Below are 16,938 nucleotides of genomic sequence, written 5' to 3' on the forward strand. Positions count from 1 at the left end.
TGTGTGTGTGTGTGTGAGGATGGATGGAGAGGCAGAGAGGGAGGGAGGGAGAGAGTGAGAGAGAGAGAGAATTAGAGAGAGAGAGAGAGAGAATGAGAGAGAGAGAGAGAGAGAGAGAGAGAGAGAGAGAGAGAGAGAGAGAGAGAGAGAGTACCAGCAGCAGCAGCGCAGCAGAGAGCCACACACGGCGGTCTGAGCGCAGAAGAAGGACGCGCTTTCCATCGCGCTCCTGAGAAAAACAAAAACTCCGACTTGTCTGCTGGTGGACGGCGGTGTGCCACAGACCCACACACACGCGCACACACACGTACACACACATACATACACACACACACACACAGACACACGCACACACACACACACACACACTTGGACAAACACAGTCAAGGACATATGCGAGTCTACATCCAGGATTTGGGAATTTTGCGCAAGACATGGCATTTGTTTGGAAACTAAAACAAAACAATGCACTCTGCGGGCGACAACTAATTCACAAAGATGAGTCACCGAGGGGGTGATGGACACCGCTCAGTGCTTCTGTGGTCTTCTCGGGCGAAGCAAAGTCCGGTAAGCTGCGTGATTCTCCCCCGCAGAGCGACGCGCGTCTCTCGGTCACCTTCTGAAATGATGTCTTGTGGCGACGTGCGTGGCGCGCCAGAGTGCGTGTGAGTGACTGACCGGTAGTCTTTCTGAAAGAGAACAGAGAGGCTGGATATAAACAGCAGCCAGCCTTTCAGGCAGCGACAGCCAGACACTCAGAGCAGCCATCTCGCCTCTCTCACAGCTCCTCAGACCCATGCAGGATGCCCGGAGAGCGCCGGGGACACCTGGTCCAGCTCAGCCCGAGTTCATGACGCTCTGGGCGGCCTCGTCATGCGTCTCTTGCCCGAGCCAAGCGCCCAGTCCCTCCGGCTCCTCTTCCTCTTTATCTTCGTGATGGGGGTGACCCCTTCCCCGGCTCTCACAGCCGGCTGCCCCGATAGATGCGTGTGCGACGACCAGCTGGTGGTCCAGTGCGCCGGGCAGGAGCTCACCCTGTTCCCCAATGACCTGCCCCTGGCAACCCGGCAGCTCATCATCTCCAACAACCGCATTGGGGATCTTCCGGCGCTGCAGCTCAACTACCTGTCCGATCTGGTCTATCTGGACTGCAGCAACAACTCTCTGACCGAGATCTCCGAGTCCACCTTCGGGAATTTGCGGAAACTCGCCTACCTGGACTTGTCGTTCAACACCCTGCTGCAGATCGAGGACCGGACTTTCGGCCCTCTGGCGTCTCTGGTGATGCTCCGGCTGACGGATAACCCGAGTCTGGGGGAGATCCACCCGGACGCCTTCTCGGAGAACATGGCTCTGCAGGTGTTGGATGTGAGCCGGAACAACCTGACGGCCCTCAACATCAGCAGCCTGATCGCCCTGCCTGCTCTGCGGTCTCTGGGGCTCAGCGGGAACCCCTGGAGTTGCGACTGTGACACGGAGGACCTCTGCCTCTGGGTGCAGATAGAGGGCTTCAAGTTCCAAGGTGAGGATTGAAGGAGTCAACACATCGTTGTCAACCCTTACACATACACACAGAACATCCAGGGTGATCTAAACTGTCCAAAAAAGTTGATTTAAATTCTTAAAATGACCATTGTGGCAGCCTAGAATAGTAAAACATGCTTTGCCTGCACCCTTTGCCAAAGTGTTCCCTGTAAGCCCATGCCATGTCCCTGTTCAGGTGGCAGCAGTCTGACCTCGCAGGTGGTCTCTTGTTAGTTTAGTTCTGGAAGCAACATCCTCTCCTTGGCTGCTTTTTCGTCCCGTAAACAAACGGTTCTGACTATAATGACTATAAGCCAAAGACGCTCCAAGGTCTCATCACCCGTTATTGTCACATCAGCTCATTTAGATAATTTGATTGTGGGCGCTTGGTCAATCTAGTCCCTGATGGGGAGCCGTTTATTGCTCTCCCTTTATTTTGTTCATATGGATGCACACACACTTCACTGTGCACACTGTGTGCTCTCACAGGTGCAGAGTCACATGCAGACTCCCTCTCTCTCTCTGTCACACACACACACACACACATACACACACACACACACACACACACACACACACACACACACACACACACACACACACATACACACACACACACACACACGCTTGACCTCAGTGCAGTCTGAAGATTTCGTTCCCCTGCTCCCCTCTGCAATACAATTCCCTCCAAACTGCCCTTTACGCCTCATTAAAGTCTCAAGTTTACTCCAACAATTCAGCAGACTTGTGTCACGCTTTAGAGCAACAGCCACTTTAGCTGTCCGTTCCTTAAACAGCGAGGATAAACTCAGGTGTTCTTTGCTGGTAAATGTTAATTGAGCTTAGTCCTAAGCAGGTGAACAGGTCAGGTCTTCTAACAATCTGGCCTCGCTGATAATGGCTGTCAGAACATCCTATTGATCGGACTGCTTTGCCTTTCTGGGTCCTGATGGCAGAGAAAATGTTGGGAGGATGAGTGTGTCCTTTGTACCTGTTTTTTTTTTCTGGCTGGTCTCTCATATCTGCACACACACGCTTGTACACACACACACACGCACACACACACACCCACACACACACACACACACACAAACACACACACACACACACACAACACACACACACACACAATGTGCACCTGTGTGCACATGCACTCCCACCATCCTATGCTTTGGCCCTTGAGGCCAGATGGTTAATAATGGTGCTCAAAAAAGCTAGAGTCCTATACTTCCATTAAGGACAACGTGTATGCATTTGTGTTTGTGTGTGTGTTTGTTTGCAAGTGACTCACTCCAGTTAAGTGTGTGTGAGTCAGTGTGTGATGTGGAGGTCATGGGAGACCCTAAGGCCGGGCCTGTGGGAAACAGCAACAAGATTAAGAGACACAGCGCTTGAGAGGAAGGCCACTTGACGTCAGCGGCTCCCCCAAACTTGTTATCCACCTTCACTCTCTCACCGCGCTGAAGTACGCACGCAAACTGGCAGGGGCTCTCACTGTACTCACTCTGCTCTGCTATTCATCCCTCCAAAAGCCCAGTGCTTACACAAACACATTTCTGAACAGATATTCTGAGAGAAGGGCTTTTGGATCATAAGTGATACAACACAACACACCCACAGCTGAGTTATCGTTCGCCTTGTCCTGGTTTGAGTCCCAGCATAATAACCACAACACCAGAGCTGTATTTACTGTCGCAGTACACTTTAAAAGAAAGTAGAAATGTGACCAGAGGAGTATGGACTGTGATCACTCAGGAACACAGTGCAACACACACTCACCCACGCTCAGACTCACAAATCACGTATCGATATAGCGCTCATAAACAACTCCAGAAACCAGTTTGTCAGCATGAATGGGGTCAAGTGTGTGTGTGTGTGTGTGTGTGTGTGTGTTTGTGTGTGCGTGTATGCGTGTGTGTGTGTGTAGAGTGTGTTTCCATGGTCGTGAATGCCCTCTGATCAGACTGCAGGGCTGTGAGTCTAATGTACAGAGATTCCAGCTGTCACTACCCTTCAGTTTGAATATGAATCAGGTGCATGCAAATGTGTGTGTGTGTGTGTGTGTGTGTGTGTGTGTGTGTGTGTGTGCGCGTGCGTGCGTGCATGCGCGTGTGTGTGTGTGTGTGTGTGTGTGCAACATCTTCACACAGTAACCCATATAGGTCCCTTTAATATTGCTGATGATTGTCTACTTTAATTAAGGACATTTATCATCGCTGGAAGAAATCCTCATGTTGTGTTTATTTTGTTTTTCCCAATGTTTTAGCATTTTCTTGTGTTTGCTTGTAACTCTTCGTCTGGCGTGTGCCACTGAGAAAGGTCGGCACGTCTTGACTCTGGTAGCCGTCAAAGTCAAAGTGTGGCTACAGGGAAGCAGCGAGGTTAGCAGGTGCTTTGTCCAGAAGAAATACAGACAACTAGAGGGAGGAAGTGAGCAAGCAAAGACGAAATATGGACGTTCAGTTGGTTCTGTGTGAGCTGGTGGGGGTCAGTGTCTTGCGGTGTGCTGGTTCAGGCTGTTCTCGTGCATTTTTCGTACATATAACAAAGTAATACGCAGTAATTCATGCATTTTCCACATATTTATTTTATGTGTATTCCACGTTTTTGTAACTGAACAAAGCAGTGCACTTTAATTAGCTTTTATCCCAAAACACAGGACTTTCACCAGGGTGAGTGGCGTTCGCTTCCCACTGCAGTTCATGTCCCGGACGTACTAAATCACATTGCGACCTTTTTTCTTTATTTTCTAGATATTTTTTGGGGCCTTTTCATGCCTTTATTATGATAGGATAGCTGAAGACTGAAAGTAAATGGGACAGAGAGAGAGAGAGAGGGTAGGACATGTGCAAAGGTCGAGGACTTTTAGCCCCTGTTAACGGGGTGCCTGCTCCAACCACTGAGCCATCGGGCGCCCTGCCACCAGCTTTTTTCTAATCCCTACTATACCTTACCTTACTCTAAGCATCACCTTTTGTTGGCTAAAACCAGTCATGTTACGGTAGCTCTGGTGCCTAAACCTAACCGACACCAAAGCAAACGTTGTGGTCAGTTTGCCGGCCGACTTCCATTCACCCTTTCGTAACATATCATTCATATTTGTGTGCAAAACATTTCGTACGATATCCTGCGACCGTGTTGATTAAGATTAAATCAGCTGGTTGTATGTTTTTCTTCCACTCTGCAGTTTGTTCGGATGCAGATAATTTGGCTTCTTTGGAGTTTTTATCCATTGTCTCATGTGAAAAACTCTAATTGAGAGCTCTCCGTAGATAATTAGTTTGCATTCAGCCTTATACGACCCTGCCTTGTTTATGGTGATGATGGTATTTTATTTCATTATAAACTCTTGTTTCCTGTTTGAACACTTAAATATTCTCTATCATCATCCGTTCATCCTCCTCTGGGAAAATACCTCATCTGTTGTCGTAACTGAATGTCATCTTGTCGGACGACATGCCGAACTGACTGTAGGTCGATTTTGACAAGCGCCTGTGCTGAACACACAGAATGTAAGTGGCTGGCCCCGGGCTGGCAGAGTTGGTGATGTTATGGCTCTGGTGTTTGGGGAAAGTATTCCTGGCTGCTCGTCGGTGCCCCCTGGACCGCTCACAAACCAGAGGCAAAGAGCCAAAGCAGAGGGCCACGATTGGGGCAAGAGTTAAATATTCATAGACAGGGAGACGGAGGTCCACAGGTTCAGAGACAGGAGGCATGGACGTCTTTTCATTCTTCATTTTTGATTTATCCTTAATGAAAGTGAATTTGACATCACTTGAGAGATGAGATGAGAGGACACGGAAGTGGCGTGAAAAAAAGAATAGAGGACAAAAAGATGAGATAAGACAGAAAAGGGCGGAAAGATTGGGCAAAGGCATTAAGACGGGCCGACAGAGAGAGAGGGAAGAAGAAAAACACAGGCAGGGTACAAAAGAGTTTGTGTGCCCCAGATCTGTCACTCAAATTCATTAAAACATTCATTATGACAAGGAGCCATCGATTCAATTTAATACAGGTAGATGATACATTATTTATCAGCTGGAACGATCCTTCAGACCCATCTGCTGGGAGAAGCATATCGAATTCAACTGGCCTACTTGTGTAGTTAGCCTGTGTATGTCTTTACGTCTCTGTGTATTTCTCGCTTTGAGCTTGAAACCAAAATTGATGCGCTGCTCGTGTGGGTGTGTTTGTGATGTGAACACCTGAGGCACAGAGGGGAGGTAGCTCAGGTGTGTTTGAGACTGTACTGTATGTATGTGTGTGTGTGTGTGTGTGTGTGTGTGTTTGCGTCCAACAAATATGAGAGCCAAGAGAATAAAATTTGAAAAAAAAGAGAGAGCGGGAGAGTGCGAAGATGACGGAGCAAAACCGAGAGAAATGGAAGGACGTAGAAGTGATAAAGGCTGAAGGGAGAATACATGGTAAACGTGCCAGAGTGGGAATGAAAAGTGGGAGGTGATAAGGAGAGGAAGAGTGATAAGCAGAGCGATAGAGGGAAGACGGGAGAGAGAGAGAGAGAGAGAGAGAGAGAGAGCTGTTGCTATCTGACCTTCACTCACTCTCTCTCTCTCTCTCTCTCCACATATCCTCTGCCAGAGGAAGAAGCGATCATATGGAGAAATGATGGAAAGAAGGATGGTGGTAATCTGACTAATGCCGTATTTGAGAGTCGAGGATTCAGAAGGCGGGTGTTATTCAGCCCTAGTGGATGTGATGGAGAAAAGGTCAGCTATTCTTAGTCTTAGCCAACCCCTGTGTGATGCGTTTAGCTGTCTAAACGGCGAGGTACTTGAGCTTTGCTGTGAAAGGAAGGGCCTAAAAAGGTCCTACGTCTTATATCACAGGCTTTAAAATCTTAAAATATGGTTGAGTTTATGATATGTCCATCTTGTGCTGTAAGAATTGTTTCAACATACCTTTTTTTTGTCTATATTTCAAACTTAATGTTGACTGAGAGAGTTTATTATGTTCATCTGACCTTCGTCAGGTGTCCAATTTAACTGAAACTACATCTTTATACTAAAAACTACAGGCTGTGACAAATAATTTAAAGCAGGAGCTGTATTTTAAACTAGTGATAGACCGATTCATCGGCCGATATTTGCGTTTTTTAAGTGTATCTGTACGGCCGATGAGGGCTGCTGCGTTCGCTGATAGTTTTTTTTCGTCATTCTTTACAGACAGGTATCCACAGGCAGCTCCGTGTTGCTGGAGACGCCTTTTTTAGGTTCAATAAATGTTTCTTTTTAAAAAAAATTGAGACTTGTGACATTTTTTATCATCATTGTGTAATTTTTATGATGTAAATTGAGGGAGTAAAAGTAGTATCGGCTCCAAATAACGGCTCAAGAAAACCGGCAGTCCGTATCGGTCATCGGCTAAGGCTGAGGAAAAAATCGGCATCAGCATCGGCCCTAAAAAATCCATATCAGTCTGACCCTATTTTAAACAACTTAGACCAGAGTAAAATCAATTATTGACAAAAATATCCTTAAAATGAGACAAGCAATATATGTCAAAGGACACAGAACACGAATGCAAATAGTAAAAAAAGGAGAAATATTTTGTTTTGGAAGAGTAAGATGGCAAATTCAAAACAAGTGATTTTTAGCAGCAAGAGAAGTAAATATAGAGGAGGCAGAAAGACCAGCATGTCTCATATCCAAACTAATAATAACCGTAAAGAAAAACACAAATGTTGAGACTTAATGAGTAGTTTTATTGGAGCTATCTGCGTTGGGATCCCTGCTGCCTCGCTGGACTGACATTCAAATGAATGAGAGGGTCCAAAGTGAGCTTAGACGTTTTCTGACCTGCAAAACACCACATCTGTGTTTACTAAGCTATCTTGGCAGCGAGCGTAAAGACATAAATGCCTATTATGATCATATTCATAAATAAAACCTGGGACCCTATTTTCAGCAGCAACTTTCCACAGGGAGGTCAGAGGTCAAGGTCAGCCTCAGAGCGCCTGCACAGGAGTGATACTTGAGCTCCACCCCCGCCTCTACATGAGACCACAACCATACTGATTACCATATGCATTGGCATAATTAATCTGCTTATAAATAGCTCTGTTCCCAGTTCAGAGGACGGGCTCTGTGCCTGGCAGGTTAATACCTCATAGCTCTGATCATCAGTACGTGGTTAATGTGAACATACTGCGTACAGGCATGTGCGTGAGATGCATAAATTGAACCATCCTGTTTACCGCTGTGTAGACCGCAGGCGCCTGTGGATGCGTTTGCATTCGCAGCGTAGTCGGAGAAGCCTGAGACGTGATTGGTATTCCTCTGCTCGTTGCTGTTTTATGTATCAAGCAGCAGAGTCGGAGGAAAACAGAGTGAAGTTCATAAAAGAGTCAGCGATGTTTTTCAGGAGCAGCTCGCCCCGACACTCGCCGATGAGCCCTGCTCTCTGTCAGTGTGTCAGGACTGAGCTTGGAAATCGTCCAGCTGATGATTTGACGTGCAGAAGGTGTCACACCGCTGTGGTGGCTCACACACACACACACACACACACACACACACACACACACACACACACACACACACAAGCAAACACACCAAATACTTGGTACCCGTTCACATTTCCTGGAAAGTTCTGCTTGGGTTTAATGTTTGAGGGCTTGTATCTCCCGTGTGTGTGTGTAAAGTGTGTGTCAGAGAAACTAATTTGGATAGGAGGGACACTGAGGGGGTCGACGCAGCTCAGGAGACGTTCTCCAGAGCAGCAGGGAGTGAGGAGGAGGGACCGCCAGCAGCACCGGGTCAGCCATAATATCTATCGTTTGAGCCCATTGTTCAGCTCATTGTCTCTCGCCAATGCAGCGTGAAAACACAGCAGAACCAGCGAGCCAGCAGCCGACCAGTGGATGGCTGGCTACTTAGCTAGTTTGCTTAACTCTGCCCCAACGCCACACTAGTCACAGAAAACAAGCCGAAAGTTGTCACTCCTCTGGTGACAGCGGTGTGCTTTACTACGCGGTGTGTGGAAGATGTGTAGGTTTTTGAATGTGACTCATTAAGATACTGGCTCTCCTAACGTCCACTACTCGTTTGGCCGTTACTGCAAAACTTCACCTCGGCAACTTGCTGCAAGTCACTTTATACAAAAGTTTAAACGGGAGTAAGTCCATCAACATAAAAATGGCCGCCACTCTGACAGTTGTGCTACCTTGAATTGACTGTCTTTTCTATCCAGTTTAATTCCTAAGGTATATTTACTGCAGTTTATTTCCTTGAGTACTATTTTTATCCTTTTTACCTCTGGCCTGTGGCGTGTCAGAGCCTCGGGGCCTTGTGTCCGGTGAGTTGCATGCTTCACGACACGGCATAGTGTCACACTGACACCACTGACAACAACCCTGGTAATATCACAATAACACAATGACATCATCACAGCAGAAACACAGTGAGGACAGACAGATGACTGCCATGCTCCGCGTCCTGTCCTGTCATGCCGTTGGAGCAGAAAGCAGGGACCGGACAACAGTCACGTCATGTGTAAATACAGTCTGACAAACTGAGAGAAGAGATCTGTCGCCAAAGATTAATGTTCAAAGAGCAGAGTCATCTCATCATAAGAGGCAGTGCCATCCTGTTTCCATCTTCTGCTGCAGCGTTTTTCCAGCCAGTGCCTTTTTTTTTTTTTCCCAAGGTGGAGGAATATGAAAACTGCAGTGCAGCATGCATGCAGAAAAGTGTGAATTCCTCAAGGCTGCAGCCACCGTCCTGAAACTGCTGGAATTAGACTGCACATTCAAGCTCTACTGCAGGAACCAAGAGGACACACACGTCTTTATCTCGTGCTTCCGCCCACTCTCAGAGTTTCTAACTCTAATACATGCATACACACACTCCCTAACCTGAAAACGTCCTTTAGTTTAGTTCCTGAGGTACTTTTTTTATCTGCAGAACGATACTATTACTGCTGCATATGCAGAATCTTTAAAAAAAGTTTGAGTGTTTAAATTTGCTGTAGGCATACTGAACAGGATAAGAGCCAAGGCAAGTTAAAATAAAGGTAAAGTTAAGCTCAAGTTGGCCCGCACTCGCACAGACACTATCCAAACTCAAAATTAATACGTTTTGGCTCTTTTAAAGATACATTTTCAAAACGGCATCTTTAAATAAGTGCCGCATCTTTAAATAAGTGCTGCATAAGCAGCCACACAAAAATTCATCTTACTTAGGAAGTTTTCTCCAGCCCTGTTAAATTCAGAGCGACTGAAACTCAAACTCAATTACACCAGTGGCTTTAATTTAGACAGGAGGAATATTATTATCAAGCAAAAGTGCTGCGGCATACATTATTGAAGGCTATATCCAGAGGAAGAAATCGTGACGAAACAGGGACAAACAGTGAAAATGTCAAGAATGATGTCTGAGTGGTTTCCCAGAGTGATGAGATGAGTGAGAAAACGCTGAGCGACAGACAAGCAGAAGGTGAAGAGACGGAGAATGAATCATCCCTGTGTTCTTCTGTGATACGCAAACGATTTTCTCTTATCTCTGATTATGAAGAGGCAGTCGTGAATTCCCTCTGAAATCCAGGAAAACATATTTGCAGTGTGAAATTCAGAGGCCTTTATACCTTTTACCTGCTCTGTATTTCTTATATGTCATCTGCCAATGCTCACACACGTAACACAGCTGCAAAGTTCACAGTGAACGTGGTATAGCCAATGTGTTTGACAGCTGGAGCGCTCTGCTCAAAGAGAGGCTAGGTAACATTTAAGAGAACAGGCATAGCAGTAAAACACACCTTGGCTCAATCCACAACACTCAGTGGTTTTTGGCACTTCTGCATTGACTTTATTTTTTAGCCACTAAGGTTTATTTAATTAATTTAAAAGTATTATTTTTATCCCTGGAGGTTGTTGCTTGGGTATGACCAGGCCCCTAGGACGTTAAGCCAATTTGACATAGTGACCAAACGATGGGATTATAACTTCTGTGTCGGTCATGTGATGCCACTGGGTCTAAAAAGACTTTTTCCCATTGACTCGCATGCCAAAAAAGACGCCAGTAAATCCGTGGATACATTTTTTCGAGCATCACAACGTCTTTGTTAATATCAGAATTTAATACATTCGGTCTGATAACACTTGGTGCGAAACCCGGCTAGGGCTCTTCTGTGTGGAGTTTGCATGTTCTCCCCGTGTCTGCGTGGGTTTTCTCCGGGTTCTCCGGTTTCCGGTTAATTGATGACTCTAAAATTGCCCGTAGGTGTGAATGGTTGTCTGTCTCTGTTTGTCTCTATGTGCCCTGTGATAAACTGGCGTCCTGTCCAGGGTGGACCCCGCCTCACGCCCGATGTCAGCTGGGATCGGCTCCAGCCCCCCCAGCGACCCCGACAGGGACAAGAGGTTGAAGATGAATGAATGAATGAATTCCCATTCAACTTAGCGCTAAACCTGAAGTTGAACATGTAGGTTTATTTTAAGATGCGGAAGTTGGACTTTTTTGGCTTCATACTGTTAACTGATGTTAGCAAACTTGAGGTAAACATTACCGAGTGTGTTCACTGACTTTATGACTCTTTGTCACTTGTGCTACTGTTACAATAACTTATCATTTTAGCTTTTTATCTCATAATTGTCTGCATCATTGATTCCCATTACAGCAATGGCTTATATATATTATTTTATTATCATATAAAAGGTTTTAGATGCAGTTTTTAATTAACAGCAGCGTTGGACACATGTTGCAAAATGTCACTGAGATAAAGGCAGAGGATTAAGAAAAGGGATCAGGATTAACAGAGGTGATACTGATCATTAAAATATGGTTTAACTGGCCTTAATAGTAATCCAGAAGATCAGTTTGGGACATCTCAACATGTGGGTTGAGGCCCAAAATGGGACTTCTAAGACTGTCACACGGACAACAAAGACAGGAGGAGGAACAGCTTTTGGGTGAGAGACAGGTTCTACCAGGGCTAAACCAATATTTAAAGTTTAACTACACCTGACAAATCCTGCTTAAAAGTTGGTGAATATATTTGTTTTGGCTTTCATCACGCTGTTCTTTGGGAGGTAATCAGACAGCAGTAACATGCAGCCAAGAACTGTGTACACAGTCTGAACGGCTGCAAGGTGCAGGAAACGGTGACTGAGTGGGTACAGATGAGTCCCAAACACCCCGAGGGACCTGTTTGCTGTTGTGTGATTGTAACTCACTGCTCCAGCATGAGGCATATAAATGTTATATTGTAAGAGGTAACAGACAGCACCCTCACAGCACAAGAAACACATCCTCACACCTGTCCTGAGGGAAGCTTGGCAGAGTAATGAGACCGAGCAGCTCAGCCAGCCAGCCCAGACCGCCACAGATGGTGACAGAGAGAGGTGACGGAGGGATGGAAGTGATGGTCCATGTAAAGACAAATAAAGCAGCACGACAACAACATACCTGAGCACATAAAAGTATGTGATAGAAATAAAACAAGACAGACCAAAAAATGTATAAAGTACAATTTAAAAACACAACACAACTGAGGGAAAGCACATTTTGGAGATCAATCCTTGAAGAGGCAATAAAACAAGTCCAGATTTGTATTTAGAAACACAACAGGAGAGAGTGAGGCAGTGATTCATGCAACAGGTCTCCAGTAGTTTTGATTACTTGTTTCTTAAAGGAGAAACAAAATACTCACAGTTTGGGGTAGCAGACAGGTGAACGGCCATGGAAGCTAAGAAATGTACTTCAGGGGATGGCGGCAGCAGCTAAACTTATTTAACCTAGATAAAAATCAAAATCTATAACACCTGGTAATATAAGCTGTCAGACAGCCCTGTTTAACCAGACTGATGACAAAAACCGTCATACCTAACTCTTTTAAAACAAACAAATTAACGAACCAACTGAGGCAGCAGTAGACCAGCAACTCCTGTGTTCTGTGGGGTAAAATGACTGTTTTTGTCAATGGAGTCTGGTGGCTTTGACGAGAGCAAAGAACAGCTTCAGTTCCTGGTGCCTTAACTTAATAAGGCAAGGTGAGGCAGTACATTGCTTAGCGTCCATGGTCGTCTTTCTGCCTGTTCCTCTAAACCGGGAGCGTGCCGACCGCCATCTACTGTAGGAAAGTGGAGAGTAGAGACAAGGAAAAGGAGAATCATTCGGGACAGTTTGGGGAAGCCTCCCCGTGTCCCCCCCATAGACTGTATAAAAAATGGACGTAGCCTCTCCATCGAGGTTCGTTATCTAAACTTGATCCAATTGCCCTCACCTATGGCAGCCGCCATCTTGTTTGACTGTGACTCCGCCTCATTTCCTCTTACCAAAAAAGGGCATGTATGTGACGTTGGGGGGAGGGAGATACGGGCATCCGGCTGACGTTTACTTCCGAGGAGAAGCGACTCCCTGTGGCTAGCTGTCACTCAAAATAAAAACTAGCCTGGTACAAAGAAATCCACTCCCCGCAGTGTTGTCATGGAGATATGACCAAAACATACAGACTAAAAGGTTTCTTTGTACCAGGCCTTAAATAGGTTTAATTATGCTGTGAAAACGGCCTTTTTAACATGGGGGTCATTGAGAAACTGCTCTATTATGAAACCTGCGGTAGTGCAGTAATCTAAGCACAGCACTCATCACCAATCACCGTAACAACTTGCATAATGTTCCCGCATACTCAATAAATTAATACCCTCCAGCTATTTCTGCCCGGACAGGTAAATCTGTCAAATAAACACACACAAACATTTGCACACACACACACACACACACACACACACACACTAAAACAGCTACCTGATCCACTTGCTGTCATTCTGTCGGCATAATCCTGACCTGTTCATAATAACTTGTCGGGGCATCCGTGCACGCACCATTAGAGTCTCAAACCATCACTGCGACAGCATCGGCACAACTCGTCTCTTCAAATCGGAGACGGAGCCCCCTGGTGAGGCGGTCGTTAAGTTGGTATTGATCAAGAACCTTATCGAACCCTTGCAGTCGTGTTGGGGGCGTTTCGCTCGACAGGCTTGTAAGAACCTTATCAAACACCATGTTGATTTAACGTGTATTTTTAACCCTTTCAGACATACAGTTGGGATTAATCTAATCACCAGACTAATCTGTCTCAGGGTTATCTTGGGGTTACAGTGGATATTAGGAGAATAAAAGATAATAAAGCGCCTCTGAATTATTATTTATAATCTGATCCCATTGTGTTATCTGTACTGAATGCGCCAAACTGGGCTGTGCACAACTTCTAGCTCCAGCTATTCCCTTTAACTGCTCGCGGAGCCCTGGCAAGTAGTCGGAGAAGTATAGATCATATCTTCTCGTCATCCTCCCGCCATCGCTCATTCCCATGTTCAGACCTTTGGCTTTATTGGTAGATGAGTGCGGTTTAATTAACATTGTTAACAGCAATAATCCATCAGTAGACAGGCCTGCAGCCAGATACAGTTCTCTCCTTTCCCTCCTCTCTCCTCTTCAGGGTCAGACTCACTGTATCTGCCACTTCTTTTGACTGTGGGTGCAAAATATCTCAATTTCCTCTTTCTGTTTGTGCGTTTCTTTACCTTTCTGACTGATATGGGAATTTGAGGAAGATACGATGCTGATTTTAGAGCCTAAACATCCGTAGATTACAATAAAATAGACGTTTTCTATGTGGATTAAGCACCGATATGACTCTGCAAAGGTACTCAGAAGGCTGCTTTCTTAACCAAATAACTTTACTAAGTAATATCTAACATTATACATTATTTGTACAATTTATTACATGTCAACCATTTCTAAATGAACACTGAGAGAATAAATAATGAATAAAAAATCAAATAAATAGTTAATAATCATCATGTTCAGTATCAGTCAATTGCTAAATATTAAAATACATTAAAATAAATAAACAGCTATTTCTAAATCACTTGTTTTTTGCATTATATTTTCTGTAAAAAAGGTTTATATATCGGCACACAACCTTTACGCCAATATCAATAGATACCAATATGTCCATGATAACATTGGCTGATTGATATCAAATCAAATCAAATCAACCTTTATTTATACGGCGCTTTTCATACAGAAAAGTATCGCAAAGTGCCTTACAGAGATGTACAGAAAAAGAGAAACATCAAATAAAATCAGGAGAAGGAAGTTAAAAGAACCCAACCCTCCCACAGTCATGCACAGAGACATACACAAATGTATAGACGTTCATTCACACATTCACACAAACACACACAGCCACGCTGACACACAGACACACAGACACACACACTCACACCTACGCAAACACTAGCTGTCACTACAGAGACATGGTCGGGCAGCGAGACCTGAGGTACAGAGGAGTCTAGAGGAAGCTACCTTTGGGGGGCCAACCACACGATATATCTGTCTGGCTCTACGTTGCTCCCATCTTTCTTTTTTGGTGCTGTTGTCTCTCTCTCTCTCTCTCTGAGCTCTCTCATTCGTTGTTCCCAGCTTGAAGATACTTCTCTTTTCCAGGAGTGTGAGGCGAAATTAAGCATGCGGGGAGGGTGGAAGCGAAGGAGCGAAGGGAATTAACTTGTAACGAGAGATGAAGTCAGATAGAAAACACCGTATACGTACTGTATCCTGCTCTCCTCTTATCTCTGATCACAACATTAGATACAAACAGGGCGCGTCTCTCTTCTCTTTGTAAAACTCCGCATTCATACTAATTAATATACGTGAGGGTACTGTGTATGCTGATGCTGCAAAGTCACTGTAACTGAATGAAAAACCTGCACGAAGAGCGAGACGCTCAATCCTGACCGGCTTCTGCAGCCCATCCTGACCTTTGAGCATCACGACATAAACAAACACGTTAGGCTTGTTGTGTTTCTGCCTCCTGGTGTGGTCTAAAGTCGCCCTGGCTGATTATCATATTCCTCATTATGAACGGCAGATGTTTTGTCAGGGAAAACACTCATCTCCTTATCTCTCCGCTGCTGCAGAGTGATTTGTTAGTGTGTAGTGATGTGCATGAGGGGGTGGGAGAGTTGATGTGTCAGAGCCTCGCCAGTCTGGTCACCTTTCTGTGCATGTGTGTGAGCGTGTGTGTGTGTGTGTGTGTGTGTATGTGTGTGTGTGCAGCATAATAATGTTGCCCTAGACACCAAAGACCTACATTACCCAGAGGAAATCTATAGTGCTTCTCTGGAACATTTATCACAAAGGTTATCACTGCATTGTTAATGGATGTGTGTATGTATATATATATATGTGTGTGTGTGTGTGTGTGTGTGTGTGTGTGTGTGTGTGTGTGTGTGTTGTTGTACACCTTATTCCTCTAGTAATTACATTTTTTTCTCCCTTGTCTCTCCCGATACTCTGCCCTTCATCTTCAACCATATACTGATTATTCTCTGCCACTGCTCTTTTATGCTTCATCTTCCCTCATTAATCTCCTCTCTCTTTACTCCTCGACCCTCTCTTTATCTTCTTTCCCCTCCTTCTTCTTTCTCTCCTTCACCTCCAGACGAGGGCCAGACAGTTTGCCACAGTCCCCCAGAGCTGGCGGGCCAGCGGTTGGCGGAGGTCGGCATGCAGCTGCGGGCGGACTGCCACCAAGGCCTGGGCTACTGGGACTACCTCTTCTTCATCGCCATCGGCTTCGTCATCTTCTCGGCCGGCACGGTGTCGGCCTGGGTGATGGGCGTGCTCATGGTGCTGTACGAGCGCTACAGCAAAAGGAAGAGCGAGGAGCTGGACAGCGATGACGAGGACGATAGGGGAGGGATGGGCGGAGGAGGATGTGGGGGAGGAGGAGGTGGAGGAGGCAACCAGGGGAACGGGGATCTGAGTAAGCCTGGCATGCAGGTGTGAGAGACGGATGTGGAACAACATGAGGAGGGATGACATGAAGAAGTAACGAGGGGACTCTGAGACAAAAGGCTCCGCAGTGAACAAAGATCTGACTGTCTCTCTTTGTCACAGATTTAGATATCGCAATATGCTCTTCACCATATTGGACAGAAAGTGTGTGTGTGTGAGTGTGTGTGTGTGAGAGTGTGTGTGTGTGTGTGTGTGTGAGAAAGAGAGACAGACAGAGACAGCAATAAGGATGACTACGCCTTCACTTCAGGAGTACAGAATGACCTCTGAGATTACTGAGAGCAATAACCCCCATACACACACACACACACGTGCACACACACACACACACGCACACACACACACACACACACACACACACACACACACACACACACACACACAACACGGCTCAGCACAGACACTCTATGGAGTTGCTGGTTTCTCTGCGTGGGCGGATGTAACTGCATACTATGTGAAGTGCTCTTGAGTAACATTCGGTAAATGATGATTATAACAAGATGTGTTATACGAGCGACACACACACACACACACACACACACACACACACACACACACACATTAATACACGTAAGAAGGTACTGGGGGTCACAAA

At 45.6% G+C, this 16,938-nt stretch overlaps 1 protein-coding gene across 1 annotated transcript; it reads left to right on the forward strand.

Moving 5' to 3' along the window:
* Nucleotides 1-873: 873 nt before the first annotated feature.
* Nucleotides 874-16,334, forward strand: lrrc52 (leucine rich repeat containing 52; the record flags this gene model as incomplete). Its single annotated transcript, XM_083938943.1, has 2 exons — nucleotides 874-1,522; nucleotides 15,988-16,334. The coding sequence occupies 2 exons, from the start codon at nucleotides 874-876 to the stop codon at nucleotides 16,332-16,334; spliced, it is 996 nt and encodes a 331-aa protein (XP_083795069.1).
* Between the last annotated feature and the right edge of the window lie 604 nt (nucleotides 16,335-16,938).

The sequence above is a fragment of the Echiichthys vipera genome (genome assembly GCF_963691815.1).
Source record: "Echiichthys vipera genome assembly, chromosome: 3".
NCBI lineage: Eukaryota > Metazoa > Chordata > Actinopteri > Perciformes > Trachinidae > Echiichthys > Echiichthys vipera.